The sequence below is a fragment of the Solanum lycopersicum genome, chromosome 8, assembly GCF_036512215.1.
Source record: "Solanum lycopersicum chromosome 8, SLM_r2.1".
NCBI classification, from domain to species: domain Eukaryota; kingdom Viridiplantae; phylum Streptophyta; class Magnoliopsida; order Solanales; family Solanaceae; genus Solanum; species Solanum lycopersicum.
The window spans coordinates 65213723-65232637 of NC_090807.1; the positions used below are offsets into that span (position 1 = coordinate 65213723).

Here is an 18915-nt window from a genome sequence, read left to right on the forward strand (position 1 = left end):
TCTAGTCCTTATTAATGTAATATTGTATTTTTTTCCCAAGTGCTATATATAATTTAATGGTGACTTTGTGTAGTGAATATATATTTTATATGATTTACTTTATATATTTAATTATAAGAGGTTTTCATCCTCCCCTCATGCAAAAGAGTAAAAAGAAAAATGATTTTTTATATGGACGATATTACAAATATCGACTTACTTATGCTAAAAAAAAGAAAATACATGTATACATTTGCTCTCAAGAGAAAAATAATTTTTATTTTGTTCATTACTTGTTAGTGGGAATTTATTAAAGGTGATAGTTTAATTGTCGCTAAATTTATGTATTTTTTGTAATAAATTTTAAAATTTATAATGATACAAAATTTAATAGTAACTAACTAATGTTAAATTGTAACTCTAAATTGTCGCTAAAAATATGTATTCTTTGTAATAAATTTTAAAATTTATAATGATACAAAATTTAATAATAACTAACTAATGTTAAATTGTAACTCTAACACTCTCTGTTAATATATATATTTTATAACTAGTGTTAAAAATTATTTTTATTATAGTAATAAGAGATTATTGAGCTTAGTGTTGAGATGTTAAATCAACTTGGTGTTTTATGTTCTTGATAACATAACAACATTAAGATAGGATGTGATTGTAGGTTTACTTGTCTCTTTTAATATTTTCATTCATCTCAAACAATTTTTTTTTAATTTATTCTCAATGTAATGATATTTGTATCATTTGGCAAATATGGTAAGTAGATATTTTTTATTCACGTGTATGACTTATTGTTGATTTAATATTTTAACTTTTCATAAATTAAAAGACAGTTTAATATCAATTATTAATGTATATATTTTATAAAGATGTAACTAAATTATCTTCGTTCGTTAAAAATTTAAGAGTCATTTCACTTCTTCCTTAAAAAAATTAAGAGTCATTTCATTTTGACTTTTAACTCTCAATTATTAAAATTTAAAAGAATTTTTGTTTGACATTAATGGTAAGTTTTATTTATTTAGTCTTATTTTTCAAACTTTAGCATCATTGGACTTGAGCATTTGGTTATAGCAACTAGGGAATTTTCAAATATAACTTTTGTGCAAAGTCTACATCAAAATCAATTTTTTGCTCCCATAAATGGAGAAACACCTATCTCCCTTGATTAACTTAGCTCTTCTTTATATCTTTTGAGAAGACTCCTCATTGTGGACATAATCAAATGCTTTATTATGTATTATAGTTGTATCTGATATATAAAGACATAATATATAAACATAAACATGATCCTTAACTTGACGTCAGTTGATAATTATCACTTTTAATTTTGGGTGTGCACAAGTAGGTACTTAAACTAATAAAAAATTGAACAAATAGACACATTTGTCCTATATGACACCCTATGTGACAATTTTGTTTTCAGCATGGCGTCCTACGTATATTATGTCATGTAGGGCAAATGTGGCTATTTGTTCAATTTTGTACAAGTTTAAGTACCTACTTATGCACACTCAAAGTTGGAAGGCATAGTTATTCGTTGAAGCCAAGTCAAGGATTGCATTTTATGTATTATGCCCGTATAAAATAACAAAGTTTTTCACATGTCATATACTTTGTAGAAATTAATTTAATAATATCTAATAAGCTGAATTCAGATGAATCAAAATAAAATTTGAATTGATAAAATGATTAGTCATTAACTCGTCATATCGTCCAAATCAAATATGCTACTATATTTTCATAAACTAAATTTACAATCTTAATTAAATTCCATTGGAATACAAAATTTTGGAAATTCAATATTGTTGACCTTTTCTTTTGTAGTCATGATGTAAATTTGAATGAGTTAGAAATTTTCTGAAAACTCAATTCAATTACATAGTCAAAATAAAACAATCTGTCTATTTATTTTTATTTTGTGGGTGACATATAAATTTGTTTGAAACCTCAATCATCTAATAGTCAAATTAACTTTAGGTGGGATATAATTAACTCTACTTTTTCCACATATAATACAGTACTGTTATATCCCACTTGGGGTTGTTTGGTACTTCACATAAAATGAGATGTTATAAAATTAAATTTAAGATAAAATTCACATTGAATTTGATTGATAATATAAATTTATTATGATATGAAATATCTATCTAATTAATCATATCTATATTGAGATTATTTTATTCCATCTCCCGTATAGGTTAAATGACTTTATAAAATTGTAATTTTAAGATAATTTAATTCGTGTATTAAATGATCACCCCTAATAATTATCAATCCATGATTAAAATAATATTACTCGCTTCATTTACGTGACATTTTTTGATATTTTGCCATCAATATATTTTGTATATTTTGCTTATATTCTATTGGGAAACATAAGTATTTCTAATCTATGTCTGATATCCTAGAGACACATTTATACTATATTAAGGTCCTAATAATTCCTGAACTTATTTTATAAATAAATTTTCTTTTCGGCCTACGTGACACTAGCTTAAAGAAAACTGTCAACACACATTGAGCCCACAATATAGTGTCACGTAGGCCGAAAAGGGGAAGAAAAAATTTATAAAAGGGAAAAGGGTCTGACATACCCCTCAACTTTGTCATTTGGAGCTGATATACCCCTCGTTATAAAAGTGGCTCATATATGCCCTTACCGTTATACAAACGGCTCACATATACCCATGCCGTTACAAAATGACTCACATATACCCTTTATTTAACGAAAGTTAAAAAATTAGTTTTAAATTTATATTTATTACTTCTGATTTTTTTAAAAAAAATTATTTAGAGGTATATATGATTCTTCTATCAAAATTCAAGGTATATTTTAATTTTTTTCATACATAAATTATTTTTTGACTTCTTTTATTATAATTATTTGAGTGTCTTATTCTTATTTTGTTTTTGTCTTTCATTCCTTAGTTTAAAGAAAAAAATTAAAATTATCTTTTTTGTGTGTATTGTAATTTAATTTCGTATTCGAAGAAAAAATTTGGTCATCTACAATAAGTTTTACAAGAATATTAGTGAAACATAAATAAATTTGATTATCAAAATAATAATTATAAATTAGTCATAGACACAAAAAAAAGTCAAAAAAAATATGTTTGACGAAGATTAAATTTACTCATATGGGATTATATTTTTTAGAAAAAAATGATAAAAATTTAGATTAAAAATATTTTTTTCATTTCCGTTAGAGGAAAAGGGTATATGTGAGAAATTTGTTTACAAGTAAGGGTATATATGAGCCACTTTCATAACAAGGGGTATATCAACTCTAAATGACAAAGTTGAGTGGTATATCAGACCTTTTTCCCTTTATAAAATAAGTTTAGAGAAGTAATGAGACCTTAGTATAGTATAAGTGTGTCTTTGAGATTTCGGACATAGATTAAGAGGAGAAAATTATTTATAAAATAAGTTCAGAGAAGTAATGAGATCTTAGTATATTATAAGTGTGTCTTTGAGATTTCGGACATAGATTAAGAGGATAGTTATGTATTTTTCCTATTCTATTTAATGAAAATCTGGATATAGAATTCATATATCTATTTAAATAGTCAAACTTTTGTGAAAATAATTGAATTGAGTCATTGCAATTTGAATAGAAGAAAAAAGACTCAAAATACATTCCTTGTATACTAAACAATAAAAATCTATTGTACTTTTACTATTGTGGTTTCAGAAGATCGTATGTATACATTGTTGTATCTCTATCTTGTGAAGGTTGAGAGTTTTTTCAAAATCAAGTTAAAAAAATGAATACGATCGTGATGATCAAGTCTTGCTGAAAATAAAAAAAATAATTACAACACAATTAATATGTTAACCAAAGCAAAGAACACGAGCAATAATAATATCGAAGAATAAGAGAATAGCTATAACGCTTGACTATCTACAAATCTTCTATATGATCTTCAACCTCCATAATCTCTATCTGAGGTCATTTCATCAGTAAGCTACAAATATGTTATATCGTATCTAATTAATGACATCTCCCCGAATAATCATTCTTTCAAGCCCTCTCACTAGGTTATTTGTGAATTTCTTCTTCGCATATTTAGACAATCTTAGTCTTCTTTTCATTTTACCCACCAAAAAATATAAACTACTACAAACAACTCTAATATATTATTTCAGTATGCATGTATTATGAAGTTTTAAAATTTAGTCAATACTTGAACTTCATACTTAGTCCTGTAAAAGTAACATAAAATAATAGGAAATGAGTAAAATCAATATTGCTCCACGTATTTTAAACTAACAATTATGATTACATATTGAAATGATTAAAGAACTGTATAATCAACCTATGAATGCTATTTTACCTAGTAGGGTAAAAGTAGAAAAATATGATAATGATATAGGTGGTATACTATGTTAATAAAACTATGTGTATGGTTAAGATTGAGATGACAACATTCTTTGTAGATGTCTCCCAAGAGGAAGAAAAAAGAAAAAAGAGAAAAGGAAAGCTAAAGAATAATAAAGCCTAAGAAATTATTATGAAAAAATATAATAATTAAAGTATAGTATATGTGGATGTGTATAATTTTATTTACTTTTTAAAAGGTAAGATTGGAAAAAAAAAAAAAAAGAGGATGAAATGGCCAATGAGTGAAGAAAGCAAAATAAAATGGGAAAAACCATCACCACATGATTTTAGGACAATAAAATCTTGATGAGCCCTTTTCATATTTTTGCTTCCACCTGGATGTCACTTTCTTTTATTGCACCTTAATAAAATAATAAATAATAATAATGATAATAACAACAATAATAATAATATGTAGTGTGATGTATTGATGGTTTATTACCACAACAACAAAACAATATATTTGATGTGCACTTAAAATTCATAGCTAGGGACTTAGGAGGCTGTTTGGTAGCAGGATGAGGAGTAAATCATTCCTCTATTAATTTTTATATAATTTATATGATGTTTGATAGGTACATATGAAATGTGTAAAAGTAATATGATGTTTGATTAATAATTTAAAAATATGTGTAATTAATATATGTATAGGTTATAAGAAAGTTTATGATTATTTTATGTATGATAGAAGTAGAATAATTTATTCGTGCATAATTAATACTTGCATAAAATAATACATAGATTCACTAATATATAATTAATCTCAATATTAGTAATACATGCATAATTTTAACCAACTATTAGATGACTCCTTAGAATTTGATAAGATAAATGTATATGCAAACTTTATTCATATTTAATAAAAATAAAGAGTTTATTTTTTGATAAAATTTCAAATTTAAGTAAAGTATGTTAAAACAATAGTATGAGTTTTAAACGATTAATTAAAAGCTTATTGATTGAGTAATTTCTACATACTTGTAACTAAAACTTTAGTAAAAAAGATTACATACATGTAATTTCAATGAAATTTTGTCACTTTGACAAGTAATTTCACAGATGATACTCGATTATTATTGTTATTTTATCACATCATGTTTTTTCTAACTAAAGATTATTTATTTTGCCTTAGTGTCATAATAATTTCTAAGTACTTTTTAGTATTCAAAATGCCACTTAACTTCACCTAAACATCATAGAAAATTTCTTATTTATTTTCTGCTGATTTTATATGATATTTTAGAAAAATTAAGAAAAATATTATTTAATAATTCTGATATAATAAAAATAAAAATTAAGTAATCATTTGTGAATGATGTTGATGAATCAAAAAGTGTACTTAGGAGCTAAATGCGCTAAGTTGAATATCACCATTTAGCAAAATTAGATTTGTCAAATAATTAATGAATCGAAAGCATTATTATCTCTTTAATCAGATATCTACAAATTAACTCACCAAAGATTATGTCTTTTCTTGTTGATTATTACGCAAATTATTTTATAATTTCTTTTTGTCACATAGTAAAATGAGATTTATACATCAACTTACTAATTGGACTCAATAAATATGAATGTGATTGACACGAAGCCTCTTGTTTCAAGAGATTATATTAAAACTAAATCTTTACCGTTAAAACAAATTACTAAGTAAATCAATTAATGATACAAAAATATTGTCTCTTAGCCGAATTTATGATTTAAAATTTATAAATTCTTATGGTGACTACAAATTAATAGTATATAATAATACTCGATTCATAATCAAAATATTTATTTATACATTTAATGAGTCTTTTAATATAAATATAAAATTTGAATAAAAGTTAAGTACTGACGTTCACGTGAATTGTTTGTATTATCCTAATTATAATTTTAGTATTTTCCGAGATGATAGAAAATGACATCACTTATTCTAATCCACAGACACAACATCACCTGGAAAACATTAGCAATTCACTGCATGATTTGCAATTTGCATGTCATTGTCGTGAAACAATATAATGACTATGATATATATATATATATTCACCTATTCTTCATCTTGTATACCTCCACGATATACAATTATGTAAAATTGTATACAATTATGTAAAATTGTATATCTCAGAGGTATACAACGTATAAAGTTAATTAGTTGTATTTGTAAATTTAGTGAATGGGTATAAATACATGTAGTAATTTTTGTATATCATGATTCAAACTAACAAAGACATGTAAATATTTTTTTTAGAAATGCAGATAAGTACATGATGAGATTAAACTTCAACAAGTACGAATTGCCAATAAATATTTGACTATAAATCTAGCTATTATGTATTGTTGAATTATCAACATAAAAATCGTTACAGAAACCATTAAACTTCAAATTCTGAATCCATACAGAATCTAAACAAAATCTATTGGGTTCATTTTTATGAGTACCTAATATTGTAACTCCATCACAAACCCTCATAAATTATTATAGGGAACCCCCATAGTTGAAGTGAGCATGGGCTACTACTTAGCTAAGTCTAGAGTTTGGGCATGTAAATAATTGGGAATGGGACATTTGTGTACCATTTTTAGGTGCATAAATGGAATGGAAAAGGCAGGTGAAACTGGAGTTGATTGATGAATGAACCTAAAATTGAAAAATAGGCCCATCAATACAATCTTATTGGCTTAAACAAAAATAAATTTGAAGCTGATTTTGTCTGCTCTTTTATTAGCAACCTGTGTTCACTAGGCAACTCACCCTCTCTCTTGTATAATTGGTTTGGTTACTACTATTATTATTATTATTATTATTCACTTACTATAGTTTTTTTTTTTTTTTAAATTGTTGAGTTTGGGGGGGGGGGGGGGATGGCACAAAATTCAATAATACATTAGCCCCATACTTGTACTTGTTAAAGAATAGTTAATTCAAGTCTACATCAACCAACTCTTTGATTCAAAACAAATAGGAAAAAACCAAGAATCATTTTGTGTTTTGTATTTGTAAGTATTCTTCAATTCACACACACACAAAAAAGGTTTAAGTTACGGATATACACCCTTTGACCAGCTAATTTACCAATATGGTCAAAGTATACACAACGTATACACTGATATGTACCCTTTGACCAACTAATTTACCAATATGGTCGAAGTATACACAACGTATACACTGATATGTTATATATAGGTAAGTATAGTGTATGTATATTTAGTGTAAACTATACCGTACATACACTCTTTGTACATATTTTGTAAATTAGATTATCGAATAGTTCAAAATAAATAAAAAGAGATCTCTTACAACAGCCCAGTAAAGACATTGAAACGGACTCTTTTTGTTTTGGGCTGTGGATTTGACCCACCGATTTGGGCTTTAGTTTGTGAGGTTGTTGCATGGGAATTAGGTCGGCCCATTAAGAAAAATTCATCTTTCAAATTAAAAAAAAAATTATAAGAAAAACGCCCACCGTGGGGCTCGAACCCACGACCACAAGGTTAAGAGCCTTGCGCTCTACCAACTGAGCTAGACGGGCTTTTTGATTTAATGTGTTCACCATTAAATAATATAGATATTTTAAAACTTCATGATAATAATTAATGTGATGAATTCTCACAGTGTAAATATTTCGTAAAATAAAATTTTCATGGAAAGACTATTATCATTTGTCGTGCCAATGAGAGAAGGCCAACAACATCAATTAATTAATTATGCGTCAATTTCAAATTAAATCGATTATATGAATCCTATGAAAGGTGATATAAAAGCCTAGGATAATTATAGGAATTTGATGTAGCATTGTTTTATGAAGCCTTTTGATATTTCACTATTTAAAAGAAAAAAGTTCAAATTTAGGATGTGTTTGAACATATTTTCCGCGGCAAATATTTTGCGAAAAATAAATGATTTTCTTACTTATTTCTCGTATTTGACAAATATATAAACAAAAAGTAATTGTATATAATATATGCAAATGTCAGAGTTCTAGTTTTAGGTGAAGAAAGTATGGCATCCTTACCAATAGTTTGAAACTCGATTTGGAGATATTTCGACTTATATACCTACTAATATAATTTGCATCACAAATCTTGTTATCGGCCGACCTATTCTGGAATCATGCTATTAATGTGGGTATCTTTATTCCTAGAGTGGGGTCCACAACTCAATAAAAGTCATTAGACCAATAGCTGGTAAATTAAAATTAGCACTAGCACAATTCGCAGAGTTAGAAGCTGATCTCGATAAAGCTATTCAAAATCAATTAGTAGTGTGAAACTTGTTTTCCCCGCTCCTACTATAGAAGTCATTTTGAACTAAGGATAATTGAAATTCCTTCGCTCTTAACCAAAGATCTGATATTTGAGCCCCATAATAGAAAAGTTCCTGCTAAGATTGCAACCCCCAAAAAGGGGTCATGCAGTACGTGAATCAGGATTAGTCGGGCTCCAACATAAGTATCGAACACTAGATGGGAAACAGAATAAGAACTTAAATGAGAGAGTCACTCTTCACTCCATCCGAAAAGAACACTGCATTTGTTAAATAAGTGAATAGCATTGTGTCGAAAACATATTAGGATATTATGCAATTCTTTGTTACACTTGAAAAGAAAATGAACTGCATAGTAACACTTTCAGCAGAAAACAAGTCCAACCTACATGCAATCTTTGCCTAATCAACCCTCCTACTGGTGATGCAAGCACTCAGCTAAACTTCATTTCACAACTTAAAAAGGAACCATGAATACTATTTGCATACAAAACAAAGTTTGAGTTCCAAACACTACTCATGGACAACAAAGAGTCACTACTCTAGAGGTAGTTACTCGTAAGCGACCATGAAGTAAACTTCCTACCTACTGCTTTAACACATCTGAACAGCAGATGTGGTCAACCTAAAACAAATGATGCTTCCGAGTGTTTTACACTATAAGGCCTTACGAGATCTAGGACTTAATCATCTTTTGCAAATGTCGCTGAACCTCCATTGGCATTTGAAGCACCCTTTAACTGCGGAAACACAACATCATCAGCTAAAAGGCATACATCATTATGGCAAAGAAGCACGATTCAAAAATAAACATTAACACCTACAACTTCATCGACTTGAACCATATGGAAAAGGCGTAATAATTTCATTATTGACGACAAGTAACAACCGTTAGTTAGGTAGCAATATAGTGTTTATATAATGAAACATCCAAGAAGGCAGCAATTTTTCCTTAAAACTACTGAACGAAAAGCAGTCACAGTAGCAATACCTGCTGGAGGACCTTCTTTTGATAGCGATAGCCCTGTGAGATAAGAAACAGCATAGTGTAAGAATCAGTATGGTTACAAAAAGGAACTTGTAACCCGAAAATAAACATCCATAATACCGAAATCACCTTATCAGTTCCATATATGTAATCACAGTAGGTGAAAACTGAAGCAAAATTGCTCTGGCTTTGGCCACCAACATAGTGATGGTAGTCATGGTAATCTGCTCCACCATAAAAAGGTACATACTTTGTGAGACTCCAAGGAAGATCATATCTGAAAGAATGACGAAAATAGATCAGTTAAAACATGCCTCGATCACCATACTAATTCATGTGTATAGTAGGAGCAATGTCAAAGAAGTCTCTACATACAGCTAAACTAAGCAATTAAAGATCGTTGAAAATCTTTTAAGACAAAAAAGACTCTCAGCAGTCAGCTCTATATAGCATTGACTAGCATCAAAGCAGTAAAAAAGAGTCGAGCAAGATGAATCAGTAGATCGAAGCCTCTATTTCAAAAATTATTAATTTATTGACCAGTTGCTTCAATTGGTTCTCAGCACAAGTTAAATTTAGATTAGTCGCGGAATCCTTAGTTCTAAGCGATTACTCAAGTGTAAGCTTTTGAGTACATCAATTTCCCAACACCAGCAGTTAAAAAGAAATAATCTTGTAAAGAAATAAACAAGCTAATATGAAAAGAAATGATCCCAGCTAACATAGTTAGCAATAATTCACCTGCTAATCCTAATTGGATCTCTGTACATGAATGACCAAACATGACTATGATGCTAAACTATACCACATCCCACATTTCCGAAATGCTCAAAATTGATTACATTTACGATGGACTTGTCATAAAAGAGAAGTGTCCCTGTCACTTCTCAGCTCATACTATCTCTGTCAATAGTTTCCAATATTTAGTATTGACAAATAAGCATCACTTCAGTGTTCTATTTTATTCAATTTACAGATGCTGCAACTAAATAGAACTTGTTGAAATTGAGATCAACACATAAATGTAATTCTTTAAACATTATATCAATAAGCATCACAATGTTTTTAGTTGTGGCAGACCAACAAAGATTCAATGAGAAGCAGTTTTCTGTGATAAGGTTTTAAAAAAAACTCTTGTGGTTCAGAGTATTGCCTTATATCTTGCAATATCAACGATCGCAAGAAGATAACATTTGAATAACAAACAAAGATATTGTCATCGAGATACAGTCAGACATAAAAAGGTCATCTTTTCTACTCCTACACACTATTATCATATTCTACAGCAAGCTGCTAGTAGTTATTACATGCATAGCATACACTTGCAAATCGTTGGCGTATAAAGTGGTATCAAGCACCATCCCTCAAAACGAGAAAATTTGCTTAACTTTGCCAACTAGTAGATCATAACCTTATCAATTTCTTTTCTTTTTTTAAAGAAAGTCCAGTCTAGATCATATCCAATGATAGCCAGTCGGACAATATTTCTCTTAAAACATCAATTGGGGAAGGAGGTGCATTCTGCAATATATACGTATACTGCATGCATCTTCTATGACTAAGAAATTAGTAGTTTTTATACCTAAATATAGCATTTGCTTGTACAGATTTACTAAGTTATCAGCATCTTCAAGTTTGATACCAAAATATTATTACTTGTCCCATTCTAAGCAAAATGAAGTGTTGTCTCCAACTTTAGTTCCACAGATTAATTAATTATTGTTGCAAGGCCAAAGATGTGAAAAATGGGACCAGCTATCAGAGAAGAAATTGAAAAGTGAAAGCAAGACATGGTTTCAAAATGCTACATCTTTTCCAAAGGACAAAGGTTGGAATGTCGAAAATCAGATGTAACTAGCACGTATCACATACCTAAAAAAGATGGCTCACAAGAGAAAATTAATCTAGTTTGTTGATCCAGGAATATAGCATGAGAAACCCCCTAAGAATATTCTCAAAGCTACTGCCTAGGACTATAGGATCTTACACTAAGTCAATGCTTTTATTCTTTTTTCTTTTTTTTTGATAATGGTGTCCAGGCTAGCTTGTGCCCATCCTCCACTATTCCACCAGGTACCTGCTAGATTCCATTAGCACAGACCGGCAACTATGCTCACCAAAGCTGTAGGATATGGCAAGAAATCACTTAGTGTTTTTTGTATCTGTGAGATTTTCAACGTGAGACCTCAAAGTTAACATTTTTTTAATCATATGATATAAAAGATATCATAAAACACAGAGAGTGACCGACATCTAGACTCTCTGAGAGATTGCATTTTATTTCTGTGAAAGAACATCTTAACAGTAAAACCAGATGCTATAAGCACCATTTTACATGTGCAAGATGCAGTTCAAATTTAGACATTAGCCACAGACCTTACCAACCCCATCTACCAAAAGCAATAGAAAATAGCACAGTGACAATGGGGGGAAGGACCTATGTGGAAATTGAGAAAGAAAAGAACAGAAGAAGACAACTTTTTAATCCTTCTATGGAAAAAGCTATTGTTTCACTTAAAAAGAGATCTCATGCAATTCCATTCACTGCATACAGATTCATTTAGAGATCAAAAAAGCAAACAGTGAACAAAAAAGGGATAAAGTGATAGTTATTACTGTTAACCATGATTTGGTCAAATTATCATACTAGAAGATAATCTTAATCACCAAAAAAGTAGCTTTTTAGTACTACTACCATAGTGTGAAAAATCCAAAAGCAAAAGAGCACGCGTGCATACCCACTGTGAGTTTCAATAGCCTCAATCTGTCTGAATGCAATCCACAACCAGAATGTAATCATATGACCCGGCGCAATAGCGGGCCCAAGAAACGAGGGGATCCCAAGGATCAAGATTTCTAACCAGTGTGCATATGGCGCAGCAAAACCTATTGGAGCTGTATATTCATGATGAACCTTGTGAATCTTTTCATAACCCCATTTACAATGCAAGAACCTATGGATCCAATAGTTAGTATAGTCCTCCACTATAAAGTATGTTCCCAACTGCAACAGAATTACCCATAACGACGGCAAGGGCAAACCTGTTCTAATCCCAATCATCTACATTGCAAAAAATTCACAAAATTGATCACAATGGGTATCTCAATTTCACATCATTGATCTAAAATTAACACAAAGATTACAACTTCCATACTGAAAAGTGAAAAACTCAAATAAAAACAAACAACAAATCAATCCAAACTAGTTGAATTTGAATCTTCAATATCCATTGAGCTCTATTTGAGCCTATTTGATTCCAATAGTCAATAGGGGTTCCCTGTGTTAGTCTACTTTTTCTTATTTGGTTTCCCACATGATGTCCAGTGCCTACATTGGAGCTACTAAATCCGGATCACGCACTGCATGACATGTTAGTCTACTTACAACTCAATCAAACACACTGGACAATGCACAACCAATTTCAAAAGTAGAATAAACAAGATCAAAATGGATATCTTAAATTTGAAACCGTCGATCCAAAGATCAACAAAATAAACCAAAAAAAAAAAACCTTTTCAGATTCAACAAACCTAATCAAACACATTGCAAAAAAACACCTTTTTTTGTTTTAAAAAAAAGCATTAAAAGTAAGAGAAAAGTAAGTACCTTTACAGAGGGGTAAGAAACAAGTTGAAGAGGACCAACAACAAGGATGAACATGCGCATAACAACTTTATAACACCTAAACACATCAGATAAAGAAAGATTGACCTTTGGTTGAATTTTATATGTCTGGATTGATTTTCTGAAGAAAATTTCAAGGAAAATATAATAAAGAGGGACACAAGAGAAGATTAGGAATAGAAAAAGGATATTGTGACAGTATAGATAGTAATCAGATTTATTAGCAGAGTAGTTAAACCAGATGGTTTCTGCAGTAGTAAGAGATCTTCCAATGGCGGATTCTGCCTCTTGGAGAGTTTTAAAGGGCAACATTGAAAAGGGTATCTAGTAAAATGGGTTGAAAATGGAATTGTTGCTGAATCTTGGAAATTGGTGAAGGTTTTGAGGGGGATTTTGGTTATGGAGGAACAGGGGAGGAAGAAGAAAAAAAAAGGGGAGATTTTTAATAGAATTGAAGAGAACAAGTGTATAAGCTAAATAGTACAAGACAAGTCCTCCATATTTTTTGTTGGTATCTTATATTCTTTTATTTTATGAGCTTATGGAAATCATATCTGGCGGGGGCAAATAGGACAAATTGGAATATAAAGGATTGCAAAAAATATAGGGTGTAGTAAGCACTCCAGGGTGTGACTTAGTGTTCAAGAAAATGAGTTGAAAATTATGACGGTTTTAATGAACAAAATTATCTTATATTTATTGTTATTGAAAGGTGATATGTATTCGTAAAATTAAATTAGATATCTTAGATTGTCAAAAATGAAATATGTATTTGAAGGTATAGCTTAGTGTTTAATAAAGTATATTGAAAATTATGATAATTTTAATAGACTGTGTTATTGTATATCTGATATTGAAAAATGATAAGTTTCATGATTATCGAAATAAATGTATATATTAACATCTTAGTCAGACACTTCATATTTGCTCCATCGATGTTTTTTACAACAAAATCTTATTTGATCTAACCTTATACATCCTATAAACAACACTTTTAACCTCGATAACTTTTATACATATACGATAGTCATAATTACTATACCTCTTTGAATTTTCCAAATTTCCCAATATAATATTTTTGCCATGATCTCTTGTTCAAGAGTTTATAGAAGTCTGTTACACATTTTCTTCTAATAAGTAATTCTTTCATCAATACTTAATTATTCTTATCCTTATCCTTATCCTAGATACACTTCATTTTGTCAAGATAATACACATGATTAAGAATTTGATGAACAACGAGTTTGCCTTTTTAATTTACACAAATAAAATATTCAATATTATGTTTAAATTTTAGCCTTGTTTTAAAAAAGCTTAATAGTAATAGAGCTCCATTCAATTTTAGTTTCCCTCGATAAATGAAATAATAAAATATTTTTTGGGGGTGTGTTTGGTACGAAAATTTATTTCATTGACTTCGTGGAATAGTCAATGATGATTTTTTAATATATGTTTGTTTGGTACAATTATATATCCTTATAGCTTATAAAAGCGAAATATATTAAAACAATCACAACCAAATACATTTTAAAACTTCATTTTCAGTTCTAACTTCACATATATTTAAAATATTTAAAAAATTGTATTAAAATTATTAAATTTTACCGAACACATTCCGTAATAATAATGCTAACAAACTAAGATATCTGCAGAGGAGAGCCAGAGAATAACATACTTGGAAGCCATGCAATGTTGGGCTTCATGTTTGGGCTGTTGGCCTACTTCCCATATTAGTCCAAAGAAGAGCATGTGATAATGCCACTTATTTTTAACTTTTTTTCTCTTTAATGCCAGTTGTTTGATATTAAAAAAATTGTGTCATGCAACGCATCATTCTTCTTTATTTTTATTTTTCTAAATTCGATTAAACTTAAAAATTAAAAGTTAATTTTAAAATTCAAATTCAAAATTTTTAATTAAAAATAAAATAATTACATAATTACATCGCAATTCATACGGATGAAAGACATTTTTTTCGTTGATTCCTATGGTAACAACAAAAAAATAAAGTTAATAAAAACTATCGAATGGAAAAAAAGAAGCAATTATAATATATTAATAAGTTTTTGTCTTTTGTTCATTATATCATTTTATAAAATTAAAATCAAATCAAAGACATTGGTCATGACTCATGAGAGAATCTTTAGGGACAAAAATAAATGAGTTAGGTGTGCAGTAGCAGGGAAACCTTTTTTCGAATGAATTATTCAAAATATTTTTAAAAGTTATTCGGAATTTAATTTTATTAAGAAATTATGAAAATGACTTTCGTAATAAGAATAATGAAAATAAATTTCGTAAATAATATTTTATGTTTATTGTATCATCTCTAACTGACACTCCAATTCGACATCCACACCCCAATTCTGATCATTTCAACCTTCGAAAATATTTATCTAGATTGTATATAAATAATTATATATTTTTTTGTATTTATCGGCACAGAGAAAATGAGAGAGTAAGAAAGACCATAAAAAAAATGTTTTCTTTAGAAAATATCTTTATGCATACCAAATACAACTTTTAACCGATCAATAAAAAGTGTAATGGAATAAATAAATTTCCTTCACTTCTAATCAGATATTTCACGTTCAAGCTCTAAAATTGAAAAATAAAAGAGTTTTTGATGGAACACTTTCTTTTTTCATAAATCCTACGAAATATAATAATACTAAATTTAATCAGATAAATAAATTTTAGAAATCTTTTGCTGCGAATGATCAAGGCTCAACTGTATAGGATGGTCAACTGTGCACAGCATGGAAAAACTTCAAGGCTCAACTGTATATATAGTATGGTGTTAGCTGGAAGCATATACTAATGTATGGCACAGTTTTTCCAAGTTATTTCTCAATTATAATAGACAGTTCGATACATCAAATATTTTATATTTCTCATAGTATTGGAGAAAGGTTGTATTTTAAGGGATAGTCTAATTTGATAAGGTATATAAAAGTAATATTGAATACGATATACTTATAATGTTATTATTAGTTATAATAAGATTATTTTTTGTGCACGGTTTGATTTGGAAAGGATTTGAAAAAAGTTTAAAGCGATAATTGTGTATTTAACCATGATAAATATGCATATATTGAAACTTGAAAACTCCTTGCATTGCTAATATAATGATTTGACATGCTTTAGTTATGCATAACATAATACAAATAGACTGTATAATGCATTCTACCAGGCAATTCTCGAGGAAGTGTAATTTAGACAATTTATCTAACAAAAAGATAATTTTATCGCTGCTTCAAACTAACACATTGATTTTGTAGCTCAAATGTTTAATTTATAAATCACATAAAAATAACTTTATCGTTGCTCCAAACTAAGCTAACTCACCATCTTGATAATTGGCATTATATTATATCCGCCCTTGATGCTTACCTAATACCACTTGATGCTTACCTAATACCAAATCATCATAATACGTTTTTCGTAAATGGTAAAATGATTTTATTTTCCTTCCCAAATATTCCATTTTCTCATTTTCCTAATCATGTTTTTGATATAAGACATTAATCTTTCCTATACATATTTATCAATTGACACTAATTTATATTCTCCGTTTCAATTTATATAATATCGTTTAATTTGACATAAATTCTTTTTTCTTTTTTCAAAAAAAAAAAGACATTTGGAACTCATGATTTAAAATAAACTATCTGCATAATCATTTGGATAATTGATTTTTTTTTCATTTGAATAGGACACTAAATCCCTATTAATTTCTACGTAATCATGTATCTTAGCTCCACTAAACTCATGCTCAAACTGTCCCCAGTTATGATAAGTATACAGTTAGATTTCCTAATAGGGTTAGTTTGAAAAATTATAATTTACTCCTAATTAATATGCTAGCTCCATAGGTCTTCGATGACCATAATCTTGTAGTAACATAGGAGATTAGTACAATACCTCTCTTTATTAATTAAAAATTGTAACCAAATCTTTCATCAAAATGCACTTGATTCCTTGAATGATCATACTTTAATTAAAATTAATTAAGAATGTACGGGAAGTTGAAAAGGATAAACAAATCTATTAGTAGATGATTAATTTCTCCATTTTAAATCAAAGGTCTTATGTTTAAGCTATTAAAGAACGTTTTTTTCCTTAAAATAAGTGTTATATGACACAAATTTATTCCAGTACGAATAGCGAATGGCGAACACTAAAGTAAAACAAAGGGGTGTAAAACATCAATGAAAGGAGGTAGCTTTCATTGACTGCACCGTGAAACATAATAATGAGATTTTGAATATGGTGGAGATGAAAAAGATAAGAAAAGAGTCCCACACTTTATTGCAAAGTGAAAACACATTCCAATTGGCAATTGCATGCTGTGTATAAAATCATGAATCATATGATATGACTGAAATAAAATAAATAAATAGATAAATAAAATCATAAACTACATTTTCATTTTATTAGAATTGACTATATGAATTCTTTTAATTAAAACATCGATCTAACATGTACAGTTGAATACTTATCAAAAGTTGATCAATTCAATTATATTGGCCTTTAATCTATCGTAATTCTTTATTTTTAATTAGAGTTTGAGATCGGGCAAATCAATAGCCATAGCTCGATTCAAAAATTTGTTAACATCAACTATATAAATTTTTTTTGTATCCATTCAATTGTTTGGGCTCATTTTATGTCTCAATCGATTATTTTGGGGACCGATTATGTTGATCTTATAAGTTATGACATATGCTATTTTGTATATATATGTGTGCAATAAGTTAATAATACAAAATTAAATGTGAATATCCACTTTATTTCGAGTGTTTCTTATGTTTGTATTAGTTAGTCAGTCTTATCAAATAATATAGTTAATTAGAGAGAGATCATATCTATGTTTCCACTAATCACACGCATGAATGAATCCAAAATAATTAAAGAAAAGCACTAATATTAAGTGACTGTTTAATCATTTACAATATTCTAAATGTGAAGGAGCATGCATGCACTTTTTATTTTTTGACATGACTTACACCATGTAAATTAGCCGTTGGACCATGAATAACAATATGTTCAATTATCTTAGTAATTTGATGTCTAATATTGACATTGACGTTTTGATTAATTTAGATTTTATCATGTAAATTAATCATGATAATTGTTAATTGAATGATAATATGAGAAATAAACTTCATCTAACGGTATATGATACTTCAATAGTTATACTGTCATCAAGTAGTGCTCTAACACTAATTTGTGACCTTATATTTAAATTATTTTTGTTTTACATAAATATCAGGTGTGAATAAGTTTCTGATACTCTACAAAAGATATATCTTCGAAATCCGAAAGAATGTATGGTGAAAGAGACTTGACTAGAAGAGCACCTAAATGTAGGAGTGACCTTTCAAATTGATTGAAGTGAACTAATTGGACTGTTGAAAAATGTAATAATAATGATATTCAATTATTCCACTTATCGAGGATCGTGATAAAATTGTAAATATTTATATATTTATAATAAAAAGATTCAAGTTTAATGGAGCCTTAGTTTTAAAGTCACTTGGAGTGCTTTACTTTCAATATTAAAACTTTTCGATACAACTCTGAATTTAACTGAATTCTAATATAAATATAAATATCGAACCAGAAAAACTAAATTTGCATAAAAATGTAAAAAAGCTAAGGGGGGGAAGAGA

General features: G+C 28.8%; 1 protein-coding gene and 1 non-coding gene across 2 annotated transcripts; both read right to left on the bottom strand.

Moving 5' to 3' along the window:
* Positions 1-7820: 7820 nt before the first annotated feature.
* On the bottom strand, positions 7821-7893 carry TRNAK-CUU (transfer RNA lysine (anticodon CUU)). Its single transcript has one exon. It is a non-coding gene; the product is annotated as a tRNA-Lys (tRNA).
* Positions 7894-9049: 1156 nt separating this feature from the next.
* Positions 9050-13729, bottom strand: SMO1 (sterol methyl oxidase 1). The gene is made up of 5 exons (NM_001366080.1): positions 13223-13729; positions 12354-12676; positions 9745-9892; positions 9619-9651; positions 9050-9367 (listed from the first exon to the last, which is right to left on the bottom strand). The coding sequence occupies exons 1-5, from the start codon at positions 13550-13552 to the stop codon at positions 9311-9313; spliced, it is 891 nt and encodes a 296-aa protein (NP_001353009.1). The 5' UTR covers positions 13553-13729; the 3' UTR covers positions 9050-9310.
* Between the last annotated feature and the right edge of the window lie 5186 nt (positions 13730-18915).